The sequence below is a fragment of the Corvus moneduloides genome, chromosome 21, assembly GCF_009650955.1.
Source record: "Corvus moneduloides isolate bCorMon1 chromosome 21, bCorMon1.pri, whole genome shotgun sequence".
Taxonomy (NCBI): Eukaryota; Metazoa; Chordata; class Aves; order Passeriformes; family Corvidae; genus Corvus; species Corvus moneduloides.
In genome coordinates, this window is record NC_045496.1 from 449,686 (window position 1) to 465,984 (window position 16,299).

The following is a 16,299-nucleotide window of genomic DNA, read 5'->3' on the forward strand; positions in this document are numbered from 1 at the left end:
AAATACTGAAGAACGCCTGATAAGGCTGAAAAGAAGAGATTAATATATGCAAATTACATCCAGCATTTAAAATCCCCAACAACTGTCTCTGGTTTTCTGTCCCTTATTGCTGCCTTTATGTTTTATTCATACACCAACTCACCTGTCACTTCATAAGCTATAATATTATGGGGGGTATTATTAAACAGCATAAAGCCAAGCTTTAATTGGAAAGCTTCATTGCATTTTCCAATTATTTGGAGTAAATTAAAAGCAGATGCACATAGTTTAATAAGGAGTCTAATATCAGTTCCAGGAAATCAAAATTCATTGTCATTACTATGCTGTGATAGTTTTGCAAACTGTACTCAATTTTGGAGGTTTTGAAAAGAAAATCTGTCTCTGCAATCTGTTAATTGTCATTTGGTTAATAACTGTTTAAATATCCAAACCTCTGAGCGGCTTCCCATTTAAAAAAAATTAAACTCTGGCACTCGGCAAAGCAAAACAAACACAGCACAGGCCACCCCAAGGTTGTGCTCCACGGAACGGCGCCAGTCCCGCAAGCTCATCCTCCTCCATCAGCCACTGGCCCTCACCCACTGCTGCTGCGGGGCGTGCAGAACGAGGGCACCCCTGTCCGGGGCATCCACGTCACCTCGCCATCGCCCTTCCCTCCATCACCCCCACTGCAGCCCCCGCACGTACCCCCAGGCTGTCCCCGGTACGCCTGCTCATACATAATTCAAGGCTACAGGGTTACAGCCAGATAATCCTCCCGGCAGAGTCTGAGCAGCCTCCTTGGAAGGTGACGTGTGAGCTGAGGGACACGAGCAGGAGGGGACACGGCTCCCCTGCCCGCCTGCCGCGCCGAAGGGAGCTGGGACCAATGCGAGGGCAGGGCAGCACCCAGCCAGGGCCTCCACCTCCCACACCAGCACATGGCGCTGAGCAGAGGAAAACAACAAATGGCACTTCAGGTGACAGCAGGTTCATCAAAAAATTGTCTGTCTTAAAAATGTCACCTGTGGGAGAACTCATGGTGCCATCATCCCCATTTGGGGCTGCTGCCCCAGCACAGCCTGGATAACATGTGGGCCACGCTGACACAGCACACCAAGGGTCTGTACACCACGGATGGGCTAATTTAATAACAAACATACTTTTTGAATCTCATTAAGTATAGTATTAAGTAACACACATCCCTTTCTGAAATATGCAGCTGCAGCATTTTACATGAGACTCCAGCCTGCCTGAACTGTTGGATATTAATAGAGCCTTTCATAGCTGGAAGATTATCCAGGTCTCTTAGTCCAAAGACTGGAAATTGCAATAGAGTAAAGAACAGGCTGACTTTAATCTCAGCTTCAGTAAAGAGGTTTCAATGCAGAATAAAGCTTGTGTCACAACTTGTCTGGCTTGTGGACCATCCTGATTAAAATTCAGTGTCACAAAATATAAATTTAGTTCCGCTTCTACTCTTAAAAGTGCCAAGAACGTAAGTGAAGGGATGGGAACCAACAGTAAGATGCAGCACAGGACCTTCCCCTCCAAGACTGGGGGTCTCAAACCCCTTGAACATTGGAGGCGATCGCAGAACCACCAGGAACTGTGCTAGAAGATGAAGATAAAAGCAATCCTTTGTGCACTGAGCCAAAAAATAGAATCTCCCTTTTTTTCAAAATTACCTGTTTTAGTAAAGCAGACATGCTGTGCCAAGTACATAATTTAATTATCTACAAAAAGGATGAAGCAAAACAATAGTTTGTGAAAATAATTTATTAACCTCTGATTAAAACATCTGTCCTCCTACATACAGAAGAGAGCAACAGTGTCTTTTAAAAGGAAAGAGACAACTAAGGAAGTGGCACACGTGGCCAGATAACCTGGCATTTTACAACAAGAAGGAAGTTGACATATGGGCACTGAAATATAACAAAATCTGTATCTAGAAAGACCTCTGAAAGAGACTTCTTTTGTCACTACCAAGGAAAAAAAAAGGGAGGGGGGGGATAGATAGCCCAAGGCATTCCCAAGTTAGCCCCTCCTGAACAGGAGGAGGAACCAGGAAGCAAACTGCGGTCTTAGGAGCAGTGTGTGAAGCAAACGCTTCCCACGCCACTGCCCAGACAGATGACACCTGCCCCCTGCCGAGAGCCGCAGCTTGCAGGACGGAAAAGCAACTCGGCTTCCTTCTCAGGAATCCACTGGCTTTGATGTTTTTCCAGATCATTAACAGCAGTTTCCACTCTCCCTGCTGCCTCCAGAGAGCTGGATTAGAAACCTGCGTGGAGCGAACGCCAAATGTCGCTGCAGTGCCTGCAGGAACAGCCCACGCTCCTGCAGACGAACCCCAGCTCAGCTCGACCTCGTGCCATGGCCAGACCCCGGCTCACCCCGCCCTGGCTGGGCTGCACCAGGCTGAGACCCTCTGTCCCCTCCCCAAGGGGGCTCTGCCCCTGGGCTTCCTGCTGGGAACGCTCACCTGTGTGACTCAGCAGGTGGAATTTGGACCAGAGCCTCTGCCCACAGTGTTTCCCTCTCCAACCTCTCAGACCACAGTTTGCTTTGACCTTTCACAGGAAGTGTCTTAAAGAGGGCAATAAATATTTAAATATAATAACAAACTATTTATATATAAATACAATATATACTCATTTAAGTAAATATTTACCTCCCTAAGGTAATAAATATTGGTGCTTGATTCCAAAATAAACAAGCCAGAGCTGTGGAGAAACTGGCACCTGTAAGAGCTGCACACGGAAACCTCCTCCTCCGAGGCACGCTGGCACGCACACTCCAGCCAACGCTGCGCTGGCAGCCGGCCGCACTTCCCTTCCCTGATGCTCAGCCCAGCTTCTCACAGAAAAATACTTCACGCAAATAACTTGATATGTATTGACTAAAGTGGTTAAAGACAACTACAAAACAGTACCTTTCAGGTAAGAAATACATGCAAAGCATGTATTTTTGAACATCAAATGACTGCTCAAAAACCCATCGCTCCTCAGGAAAATGAACAGCAGGTGCTGCGGCCTCGGTCCCAGCATGGACGTTGCTTTATCGGAACATAAAGTGTGTGATGTTTTTTGGGATCTGACATCTAAACTCCAACCCAGAGGACATGGCTTTTCTCCCCTTAAAGAGAAGGAAAACCTTCACCTGCAGCTCAGCAAGGTCTTGAACTGAACTGAGAATGCTCCAAGTGGTGAGAGATTCTGTGCTTCTGGATCCTGTTTTATTTCTATGGATTAACATGACGTGAGGATGGATGCCCAAATTTATGGATGACGTGTTAGTATGTCCAGCTAACACGATTCACTTCTGAAGGTACTTGCACAAATACTTTAATTGTTTGGGGCTGACTACCAACAACATATATCAAAGTATGTTCTGCTTTTGTTCTACTGCTTTCCCAGCACAGTTTCCACATTTAAGTGTTCAAAAGATGGACCTTGGTCCTACCCAAGGGTAACTGATCATCTTGCTATCTCCAAATTTCTGCCAGAATAAATATCCTTGGAAAGGTTCATATGACTGAAGTTGGGTTTCTGGCTACACACTGCCAGCTGCAGCAGGATCTGGAAGTTCATACACTTATCTCCTGCACAAAACTGGTGCACAGAGGCTTTAATTGCTTTGTGTACACATTCTGATGGGGTTGTACAGACTCCATACAACACAATTTCTATCCTAATCTGAGAACAAGCCAAGAAAAGGGAATAGATTGTTCTAGAGTCAAATTACATATGCTTATCTGCTGCTGCCCCAAAACACATCTATCTGTAATAGAACGCTGAAGATGGCTACAGCAAAATTTCAGGGGGAAAAAAAAGACAACCCTGCTCAGCAGAATGCACAGATCATTGGCAGCAAGGGCTGGAACCCACTGCTTAGCAACTTAAGAGTGCTGCAGTGGTGTTAGAGCCCATCCAATTAGTGAGGCCTGCAGAATATTTGCACTCCTGCATCTCTTGGTTCCTCCTGAAAGGGTTAAAGATTATTATTAGCATATAATTTACAGGTCCCTTCTCCCAGGAAAGAAATAATGCACAGTAAATGCCACATTCATTTTAATAATACATGTTACAGTCTGTGCCCAACATCTGCACAAAGGTAAAGCAGACAGATTTTTTTGACATGTCCCACTCTGCCATCGAAACACAGGCTTTTTGTTTTGTAAGTGACGGAAGGTTTAATCAAGAAAGCAGGCAATTCATCAATCGAAACAAGGCTGCTCACACTGCCCTGACAGCACACACATGGTTTTATACAGAAGAAACCTGGCCACCTGTCAGCGGCACCTTTTACATCAGGATATACAAATACACTGGGTGATCAATCCTCCAGCTCTTCCCATTCATTTCTTCATTTTCTTATTGTATTTTTCTTTATGCTAGATGTTGCCCTCATTCTCTGCAGGAATAGATGGGAGACAAGGCAAGCTATGGCTGTTTATACACTATCATAAAAATTTATATACTCTTAGAGTGACTTATTTCCCTTCTATTTGACTACCATTATTATAAATTATTATAAATAATTTTTCACTTCATTGAGGAATTTTCCCTGTATATTACTATCTGTTCCTGCCTGTGAGGGCTGCCTCTCCCTCACTGTGCTTGTGCCTCTGATAAGCTGAAGCAATATGCAGGCAGAAGATGCTCAAGTCTGAAATGAAGGCAGTATGTAGTCACAACAACATCTTAATTAAACTGAAGGCCATGAGGAAAGACTGCGCTGTGAAATACTGAGCCATGTCTGTCAACAGGTCTGTCTGGAGTGAGGCATTCTTCTTCCAGCAGCTGCCTGCCCCAATAAGCACATTAAACCTGTCAGCTCCTTGGCACCCTGCTCCCAGCAGCACCCACAGACATTCTGCACATCAACTTAGAACTAATTCTGCCTTTTGGTCTGGGGTGCATGGCATGGGGTGGGACCAGGGAGGCTGTGGGGCACAAGGATGATGCCAGCAGTGCCAGTGCTGCGCTGCTGCGGCACGTAACAGGCTCCCGCCATGAGCTGTGGGCAGTGCTTCCCTATCTGCACCCTGCCAGGGACTCACTCACCAGTTTACTGTGCCAAGAGAAGTCTCCTTAACTTTCTGGTCACCCAGTGTGTCATGGCCAAGACTGGCAACAACAAAAGACTGATTAAAAACTATAATTGCTGCTTACAGGACCATTTTTTCCTTGACTCCAGTTTTGTGCAAACAACAACTGCATTACAGTGCCCAAGGGGTAATGGGCAGTTCCAGTGAGGATATGGTCATTCTGCCAAAATATATTTGTGATACAAAGTAGGATTGACAGCCAAAATGCATCTAACCTCCCACAAACATGCTGAACTGCAGCTGGAAGCATTGTTTTCATTGAATACTGAGAAGATCTTGGGTCTCTACAGACAGCGAAGAGAGCCCACGCTGCAGCTCTTCACTCTACCCCCATTACAGCCCTCCCTTCCCAAGCACAGACTGAGGCCATACCAAAACTGGAAGAGACTGTTCATAATGGCTTTTGTTGCCCTCACCAGCCCCAAGAACCCCTTTTCTGATGTGGGAGCCAAGAGAGGGAGCCCACAGGCCTGTCCATACATGGAGAGGGACCCTGTGTCCGCTGGAGGCCCAGCTCCCCTCACCCAGCACGCTGGCCCCGTGCCACCGTGGCCTGCACATCCTCCCTGCACCCACAGCTGCGGTGGGGACCCACCCGGCAAAGGGAGCCCGGCAGCGTGGCTCAGGCCGGCAGTGGCAGCCTGTTCCTAAATCTCCTGTTGCCATGGCACTGCAGAGAGCACTCCAGGCAGTCCGGACTGGCTGCACACGACACCAACAGAACAGGAAACTTGGGAATGGCTTCCAGAGCGCGTCTGGGGGCTAATCCACCTCGGCGAGGTTTAAGCACACAAAGAGAATTGTCACGGCACCTCACTGCAGCTGCTGACAAGGCAGCCGTGGTCAGGAGCTGTGCATGAAAATCCTGTCAATGCACAGGATGTGTCATATAACAAGACCCTTTCTTTGGAAAGAGCTCACAGCTGAAATAGCCATTACAACACACGCACAACTCATATAACAGCGTTTCTGGAGGAGAATGTGCAACTGGAGGAAAAATAAGAGTTATATACTTGAAAATGTGCTCAAGCAAACATGAAGAACTAATGCCCTGTCCAGTTCCACAGGCCTTGTTTTGTGCTTTGCCTGTAAGGATCTGGTAAAGCGTTCAGGCTCTCTGTAAAGCAGGCACCTCCTCAGGCTGCACCATGCGCAGAGGCCAGCACATCCTGTAGAAAGGCCAGTCCCAGTAACACCCACACAGAGCTGCTGCAGTTGGTGCATTTGGCACTTTCCCAGGAGAGAAAGCACAGCTTCCCATCCCCACACAGAATTGTCTCATGCGAACACAGGAACACACCTTCCCTTTCATTTCCAAATGTATTGGGGTAGGAGAGTAACAAGAAAAACGAGGACTGACAAGGATTACACAATTATTATACTCTATCTCTGTAGGAACCTGAAGCTGCAGTTCCAGGCAGAGATTACCTTTTAAATAACCCTTTGATTATGGTGCACGAATTAATGCCATGTTCCCATGTTACAAGTGTCACTCACTATTAATAGGAAGAACCTGTGAATGGTACATTTTTGCCATCTTCTCCTCCCTGATTATGCACAAGCAGTTTCGACTGCACAGCCCACTAAATCCACTGCTGGATTTCCAAACTGTCCTAAAATGTCCTTCAGCCAGATGAAGGGACTAGACGTTCATTAAGTTTTGACAGAGTCAGGTTTAAAGCCAGTGTCTTTTTCCTCTTGCAAAAACAACGTAACAGAGCAGAACTTGTGCTAAGTGTGATTCTACCATGCCTATGACAATATTTGTTCAGGTGTAATAGTACTACAAAAAAAATAAACTGGAAAAACTGTTGCACCCCAGCACTGCGGAGCTGGAGCACAGAGCACAAACTGGACCCCAGGAGAAGGGGTGGGTTAAATGCAGTCCTGCACCAGAGCTGTGCCCAGCACTTCTTACTCCACAGAACCAAAACTCCCTTTGCTGTGCTCCACGAACACCTCCCAGACCACACAGCTCTGAGCACCTCCCAGAGTGACAGGGCCCACAAAGCACAACTCTAAAGCATCCTGGCCTCCTGCTTCCAGAGCCCGTTCTTCTTGGGCCCAGAGAACCTGGCTACATTTCTTTTGAGCTCACTCCTCCTTTAAGAAAGTGAGCACCCAGAGCCAGAACCTCCTCCCAAAGAGCAGAGCTGCCAGGGACAGCTCACAGGAACCCCAACTCCAACCCAACCCACTGTGCAGTCCTGAGGCACAGTAACAGGTACCTCTACCTGCATGGGGGAAGGAACAGCCTTGATCTTCCCCATTCTATTTCAGTAAACAACTCCCTGCAGATTAGTACTAGTTAAAAATAAAAACTGGCTAAAATATTCATTGGCAGGTTTTTTCCATGTTAATATCCGGAAATTATTACTGGCTCTAGCACTTGTATACTGGCTTGGAATGATGAACAGAGCGAAAGCTGCAGCTAGAGAGACCAAGTGTGCATGTGTAAGCACATGGTTCTCACAAATCAGTGCAGAACCCGCATTTTCTAGTGTCTAACTCCCAGTTTTCCCTAACATTGGGAAACAAATACATATGCATGGCCAATATAGGGAGTATGGAAATGAGAGGGAGTAAAGGTCTCATCTGTTTTCAATACGTATGTTGAGGGTAGCAAAGACCACTGTGTTTGAAACTCATCCCTGCTGGGCAAGATTAAGCCTCCTGTGAAACAGGCAAAGATGTCTCTTATGACTCACTTGTGAAGACCATGAATAATATCAGGAGCAAAGTATGTGTCAGCATTGCTTCCCATCAGAGCTCTCACTCAGCACCTCGGAAGGCAGCAGCATCCCTCCCTAGTGGCTGTGATCTCCCTGGGGATCAGGAACACTTGCTGCTGGGAACAAGTGTCCCTGGGCATTTCCTGGGGTCTCTCTGCACCTCAGCTGCTCTCAACTATTAAATGGCACTGATAAAAAGCTGGATGTTGTTTCGTGGGTACCACACACCTGGCCGTTTGCACGTGCAGGTTTGCTGTACTGGTTACACCACTGATGACACAAGAGCAGAGAAGCACACGGCAGCTCACCTGAGATGGCGTACAGGTTGGAGTGCTGGTGCTCCAAGTCCAGGCGGGTGCTGTGGCTCTTCCCCCGGAAGCTGGCTGGGAGCGTCAGCGAGATATGCCTGAGGGACAGAGAGGAAAGGTGTTACTACAGAGCGGAAGATTCTGCTCCTGTCAGCTCACTCCAGCCTGACGGCTCCAGGCAGGTTAAGCAGCAAATGCTGATTTCAGTATTGCTTCTAAAACTGTCTACACCCAGTGCCAGCCCCCTCCACCCCTCTGAGCAATGCGCTCGGCCAACAACCAAGGACTGCAATAGCAGCCATCCATCCCCAGCAGGGCATTCAGCCCCGGCCAGGCACAGCAGCTCCACACGAGGCAGCACCCACGAACAGCCAGCACGGCTTTGCCCCTTTAATCCAAATCTGTATTTCTCTAATGCAGATCCCAGGTCTGTGTGAATTTTAATAAAATGTTATCATTAATCTTCTGGACCGCATTGCCACACATAATAAAGATGCATCCTCTTCACAGAGGGGCTCAGTGCAGCCTGAGGCAGAGGGAGCAGCTCCCACCTCACCTGAGTGAGAGCTCCTGAACATGGGCAGACACTGAGCATCGCCCTCCTGCCAGGAGAACCAGGCAGCCTTTGTGTCCTCCTGGATGCCCTGTGTGTGAGAGCAGTGCACCAAACCCATGTCCTCAGCCAGTAGGTTTTATCTACCACATGAATCATCTGGAAGTTATCTGCCTCTAAAACAGGACACATTTTGGGAAGAACAATGTATTTTTAGCCCTAGATGCAGATGATGGTGAACAGCACAGATAAAATAAGAAAAAGCAAACATCAGTCTGAGCTTGCTTGTGCTTTCCAAAGCTATTTTTAACTAAAAAAAAGATGGTGTGAAAATATATTTGAATTTGGCTATCAGTTTGCTGTTTAAAACACAATCCACATGAGAGTCTCTGGAGCAGAGGCAGGTTTGTTACGAACACATTTTAAACAGGAGACCACTGTCTTTGGGCATGACACGCTTCTCATTTGATTTTTAATAGAAGTATCCAAAAATATTTTTCAAGGCACCAAGGCAGATAGCAGAAAGACTGAATTTCTTTGCCCTCTATGGGGAACTGCTTTCTTCACAGTGGAAATTGTTCTGGAGGTAAATAAAGGTCTATTTAAAAGGCCCATTTCTAAGGAGAGTATTTTTTAGGAGTTTGTACCAACTTGGAGAGGCTGACCCCTGCCCTCCAGACAGCCCTCAAGCACAGCCCACTGCCACTCCAGGGGAATGACACACATGCCCTCAGCCAGAGGACTGATGGGGCCAGCCCACAGCTGGCTCAAGGTGGGCACTGCCGGAGTACCACGATGCAGCCCTCGGCTCCAGCAGGCAGGCAGCAGCCTTGCAGCACGGCTTCAGGCCGTGTGCTTGCAGAGGCCCCTGAGCCCCGGCAAGGAGGCAGCTCCTGCGCGTGCCGGGTGCTGGAGGGGGTGCACGTGCCACGTGGGCAACAGAACGAATCGCTCGCCCGCCGAGGGACTGACCACACACACCAACACCAGCCCAGCCCTTGCTGGCCCACTCCACGGGGAGTCCCGTCTGCTCTCCCTTTCACACACAGCGACGCTAAGACACCACAAGGAATCCCGTTGTGGCAGGGGGGTGACGAAGGTGACATTCAGGTGTACACCTGCAGACCTACCCTCAGTGGGCAGCACTCCCACCACTGCTTGTGGGGCTGGGGAGGAGCGCCAGCCCTGTCTGACACCAGGGTCTTGACTGTGGCTGTAACAAGGGCGTCTGGAAACGATGGTCTGCATGCCTGCTCCGGGGCTACTTGGTGTCCCTGAGGTAGGACAACTGGGCATTCCATCAGTCCAGCTGCATGCAGACAGCCAGAGAGATGTCTCCAAGAACGTTAGCTGCAATACCACAAGACAGGGCAGTGACTGCTGGATGGAAATCAGCTCTCCCCTTCCCCCTTTCTTTTTATAAAAGATGACATTGTAGGGAGGAATGGGAAACAAAGCCTAATCTATTTTAAATTAATGTAAACTTTGGCCAGGATCAATACAGCTTATACCTACAAACTTGATTGCATAATGCATTTTCCTTATGTGTTGTGAGAGCCAAATCATTTTGCATTGTAGAAGACAAAAAAAAGAGGCTGCCATTGAAAAGCAAGAAAATCCCAATTACAAAGTCCCCAAGTTCCTAAACACATACCGTGAAAGTATGTGCAGTTCTGTGGCATATGGCAAATCAATTACTAGTTTAAATTTTAAAACAAAAACATGGTAAATGTGTTGCACAAATAATCAAGAACAACGGTTTGGTTTAGATTACAGTGGCCACTAGAGTTTTGAATACAATTAATCATCATTCCAGGCACCGGGAAGCCATATTGACACTTATTCCTAATTTGAATATTTAATTAGGGTGAAGTTCTTCATCAAATTATCACAGAACTGGGAGGAAAGCCTAAAAGATTTAAACAATTACTACTTTAACCCTTACCCAGCTGCTCACCTGTGAGCACAACAATCTTTTCCTGTTCTGCAAAGCTGGAACATGACCAGGCAATGTGACAAGACAGAGTGCAAAATGCACTACAAACATCCTGGGGAAGGGGAACAGACACCCAGCATCCCAAAGGGCTGCTCTGGAGAGGCCAGGCTGGCACAGGCCTGCGCTTCTGTCTGCTTGTGCTCCTTGACCTTTACCAGAGTAAAGCTTTTGGGACACATCTCTATTTTAGCATCAAGCGTGGTTCCTTCTAAAGCTTTTGTGGTTTGGGGTTTGTTGTTGGTTTGGTTGTTTTTAATTGAAGAGCCTGTCCAGAACCATCTACAAGGCTCCTGCTGCCCACAGCTGACCTGGCACAGCCACTTGCTCCTGCCTGGGAGGTTTCCCAGCCCTGGCCCTGCACCAGGAGCTCACAGAATGGGGCTGGACCCCAGCACTGCTCCAGACCTGCTGTACCTCCAGCACCCCACAGGCATCCTCCCTCTGCACAGCCCTGCCTCCAATCGCTCAAACACCCCTTTATGTGCTGTATTAATCCATATAAGAAAATCTCTTTTAATGAGGAGTGATATACTTATGAACTCTCTAGAGTCATAATTAGAGCAAACTAATTGAAGTTGTGTTTTGACACACTTTCCAAATTCACGGGTACTGCATGACATATTCACAACACTACTGCTGCACACCGTGGTGACAGCAAATCATTAGGCTAATAACACTTATTTGCATTCCGATCATGCCAGCAGCGGCCGTTAAATGCTGCCTCAACCAGCACTCGTTTACTCAGAAAGTTTCCACTGAAAGATATTAACAGTAATTATTAGTACTTTAGTGAGTCTCTGATGTTGAGGAATGGCAACTCACAAAGACTATCCCTGTGCCAATTATCTCCCTTTTGAACTGTCACCAGAAGCAGCTTTCCTCCTCCCAAAGACAAGCAATGAGGCACTTTGGTGCAGCAGGAGGACGGGCGGTCCTGGCACGGCCAGGCCCAGGGCTCCAGCTTTCCCTCCACAACTGGAGTCAAACCCACACTGCTCAAATACCAAACATATTTTTCTCCAGCGTATGATAATTTCAAGACAATTTAGAGCAAGTTTAATCACCCTCTTCACTTCAGTTGCTCTTTTATTCAGCAAATCCACAGAACAAGTCAGCATGTGATGAGGAGATCCTTCACGTGCAGACGAAGGGGATTTGAGGTCTGTGCACATTATGGCCACTTTTTGAACATTTTTGGAGAGAAACTCACATAAAACAGGCCCAGGAATGCCCAACAGTTCCAAACCTGTTATTAAGAACTGTCTGCAGGAAGGTGATGAACTGCTTTTGAAGTGAGGGGGCAAGTACTCATAAAAAGGAACAGAGGATCACAAGGGGAAGTGCCAGATATCAAAGGATGCTCCATAATTCATATAAAAATACCAACAATGCACAGCAAAAGTCCAATGGTAAGATGGGCTTTGGACTCAACAGTGGTAGTCTGGGGTGGTACAAGTGTGACACCCAGAGCAGCATCTGAACGGTCAGGCAGAAAAGGTTGATTTTTTTCACAATGACCTTCAGAACACTGCTGCAAAACCTGCAGTCTCATGGAAATACCTTTCAAAAAAAAAAAAACCACCAAAAAAAACCCCCCTTACTTTCCATAATCAGTGATCATGCAAAGATCGCATCTCATGAAAAATTGAGAACAGAACAACTAAATTTCAAGCTGTAGAAAGCTGAAAGCACACCTAAAGTGAGTTAATATCAGGCTGCAGCTCTCAAGAAATGTAATCCAACATGAAATCTTTGCTCATGGAGACAGGAAAAGGCACATTTCTAAAAAAGAAGCTGCTGGGGTTCTATGAACTGACATCAGAGGACTTGGCAACCACCCCCTCTACCAGGAGGCATCTCCCAGGCTGCAGCTCGCAGCCACTGCCACAGCAGGCATCTGTGGTTCCAGCAGTGGCTAGATCCCAGCTACAGTATTTATTCACAGCCCTTAACTTTAACTCTGTTGGGGCACTGAGATGCCAGAACACCTACCTCATACTCCAAAGAACTGCAATGAAAACCTAAACTGCAAGGCAAGAATCACCTCGGGTAATGGACTTCATTCCAGACAATCTATTCTAATCGTGTAAACCAAATATTTAAATACTTTCTAAAACCTTCCTGACCCTTTCCCTAAAACAAGCAACATATGGACTTTGCAAGCATTTCATCTCATTCCAAGCTACTAAAATATCCTGTTTCCTAAGAGTCAATGAGAACTGGGGGTGCCAGATTCAGATTTTATAAAAGCCCAAATGCAGGAGAGAATGAAAAAGAGAGTGAGCGATTCTTTCCACATTCAGATCTCCCCATTTAACTTTCCCAGCTGTAGGAAAGGAGGAAGGCAGTGCACACTCCACACACAGCCCAGCGGGTGCCTCCGCCAGCCCCCTCCCCAGCCCCCTGCCCCACCACGGGGACGTGATGCTGCGCGCCTCTCTCGGACGAGAGCAGTCACCGGCCGAACGCACAACCCGCGGCGATGCTCACACGATCTACTGCAGACCAGCTACCCAAAATGTAAGGCCTAATGCAGGATGAAGCTCCTGCAGCTTCCTCTACATGGGGATTAATTCAGATCAGAGAACTTGAGTAACTAGGACAGAGCAGCTGCCAAACAACAGAAAAAAACCCAACAAGTTTAATTTATGCCACTTGGAAGTCTGAGCTGCAGCCCATTAAATCCTCATAGGCAGAGGCTGCATCTAAGAACGGAGACCTCGCCCTGCAAGCACGAAGTGCTTATGAAGTGGCTGTCTCAGCTGAGCAGCGCCGTGTCTCGGAAGGCTGCGGCGGCAAGCATGCGGCTTTCACATCCTTCACAAGCTGCTCTCCAGAGTCAGGAGTTTTCAGATAATGAAGCAGTAGGGAAAAATTGCCAAACAGCAGAAATACTCCAAAAAGATAAATTACACATGGTGTAAGCTTCCTTGGTTAGGATTTTAAATTCTGTCAAATTAATCAGCACAACGAAGCCCAGGCCCACAGGCCAGACTCAAAGCCCCTCTCAGAGATGATCCTCTTGCTGGGGATGGTGGGGGGCTGCTGCCCAGGCAGACCCCACCGCCCTGGAGTGCTGCAGGCACAGCCCAGCCCCCGGGAACATCGGCGCCTCCCCTGCAAAACCCGTTAAACAAATATTCCACATAAAGACTCATTTGGGAAGAGCACATTGTCAGCACTTTGCCAGTAATAAATAATGACAGTCCAAACACTTTACTAAAAGCAATAAACTCAAGAAGTGTTTTGGAAAATGGTGAAAGTGATTGATTTAAAGGAAATATCTGAACACAACCACATGCACTTCAGGGTGAAAGCACAGATTACAAATCAGCAGTGGCAGAGATCATATTAAATAGCAGACAACACACAAGTTTTAGGGAAAAAAGCTCAGTTTCCCTGCAGGGCTTATTTAACAACCCAGAGCACAGCTTCTCCAAATGGATACCTCCGGTTTGGACTTAACAACCCTATGCTATGCCCCAAAGAAAACATGCCTCCAGAAATACTGCTATAGCAGGAACAGTGCTCTTTACAAAGAAAAATGACTCTAAGAAGATTGAAGCCTCTTCACTCAGAGCACTCCACAAATTTTTCAGTGCATCCTCAAAGTCAGCCAAATCCATCAGGCTCCTTCTAATTACAGTTCACGGCTTTCCTTCTTAGCTGCTGCAACAGACTCTTGTGCCTGGAAACCAACTGTATTGTTTAAACATTTTTTCCTAATCATCATTTTCTACCACTAAAACACACTGGACTGTGACCAATTTTTGCACGTCTTCATCCAGCTGAGCTGGACGCAAGCCACATGGTCAGTGCCGTTTCATAACAAATCCTTTATGGGAACCAGACTCTGGAGAAACATGTGCCAGTCCCCCTCACCCACCCAAATCATCATGTTCAGATCTGCACAGTCTATACATATCATGGGCATTTCATCCTTACATTTTGTTTCTTACCATCCCCACCAGAGAGGATCCATGGAAACACTTCCTCCAGGCTTCAACTTACTGTTTCAGTCTCACAGTGTTTTTAATCCATTGCTGCTGAGATGTGACCTCAGCCCTTATGACACCCTTGGCTTCTGGTAAGTATTTAATCTAAAAACTACGAATGCTGTGCTGTGTTTCATGATTCAAGTGATTTGAGCATTCAAGCCACATAATATTTTCAAAATATAATAACTACTTTTTTTTAATTGATCTTATAGGTATTTTCCAGGGCAAAAGATTCTACACTTAGTTGCAAATCAGAAGGTGGTTTTACTTTAGAGCTCTCCTGATGAAACAGATTAAAAAATGCAACTCCATCAAGAAAGCAGCACTTTGCAGAAAGGATACCACTGGCAACATTTCTCAGAGCAGTTTCCAGTCACACCAGAAACATCCATCCCTAAGTACTCCTTATCTGGCAGCATTTGGGTTCCGATGAGGGATTTGAGGCGGACCCCCACTGCTCTGTGGAAGCATCCTGGCCCTCACACCACCAGCAGTGGCTGTCCCTGGGCAATGGCAGGGCTTGGCTTCTCTCTACACCAGAGCAGAACAGCACTGAAGCCCTGGAACCTTTTCCCTTACAGATGCTTCATAAAAATATATTTTAAAGAACTTAAAGAAAAAAATTATTATAGCTATTTCTAAATAATAGGGTAGCTACTTAAAAAATAGGAAAGGCAGAAGGCTTCCCTTCCATTACCACACTGCACAGAGTCAGGCTGGTGCATCCCAGCCCCAGCTTGGGTCTCCACATCAGCTTGTTGGTGTTGCTTTATGACCTGCCTCGATTGCACATCATCAGCCTGCAGCAGAAAGCCACAGAGTGATCCCTTCCCAAGCTTACACCACCAATTTCAAACACCGTTAATAAATCAATTTGAAAAATCAGACTTCTCTGCCCAGTAAAGAAATTCTTACATTCCTCAACATGAAGCTCCACTGGGAGCAGAGAACAGGAACAAATTGTTTCCTTTTCCTAAGGAGGGGCCAGCTTAACTAGCGAAAAGGTAACTCAGAAGGAGTTCAGAGAAAAAAGGGAGCTCAGAAGGAAAATTCACACATCTTGCTCTTATTCCAGACATATAAGCAGAGCAGTTGCTCTCTGTGAATCAAAGCCAGAGCTGCACTTCCCTGGTGTAGTGCTCTGCCAGCGCAGCGCTTGGACCCTGAGCACTTGGTAGCACACACTGACCTGCTCTGAGCAGGGAGGGAGGGACCCACAGCTGCCAGGGCTGAGGTTTTCAGCCACATGGGTCATGCCGGAGCCACGGGCTGGCCCCAGGCCGGGCGTGGCACAGCCGCTCTGCAGGGCCCGGGCCCCAGCGTGCGGCAGGACCAGGGACGGGAGCACACGCTGCTCTGTCCCGGCCATCGTGCCCCAGCTGGGGCAGTCCAGAGGGACCAGCACCTTCCCTGGGACCGGCCAGCATGGGGCCTTGTGGCCACACAGGAGCTGCTGTGGAACCGGACGGCTCCAGCCAGGGCGGTGCGGAGCACCTGCTGCACAGACATCCCGGGACGCAGCCAGAGGGGCTGTGCCCTTCTGAACCTGCACACCCACTGCTGTGCTAACACACAACAGGAATGCAAGTGGATTGCAGCCAGATCTTCCCTCTCCAGGTA

At 47.4% G+C, this 16,299-nt stretch overlaps 1 protein-coding gene across 8 annotated transcripts in view; it reads right to left on the minus strand.

Moving 5' to 3' along the window:
* The window catches only part of MVB12B (multivesicular body subunit 12B), a 60,116-nt gene that overhangs the window by 21,880 nt on the left and 21,937 nt on the right, over positions 1 to 16,299 (minus strand). For all 8 annotated transcript variants that reach the window (XM_032131294.1, XM_032131295.1, XM_032131292.1 and 5 more), the window contains one exon: positions 8,133 to 8,230. In XM_032131294.1, coding sequence (XP_031987185.1) covers positions 8,133 to 8,230 — 98 coding nt within the window. The remainder of the gene's footprint in view (positions 1 to 8,132; positions 8,231 to 16,299) is intronic.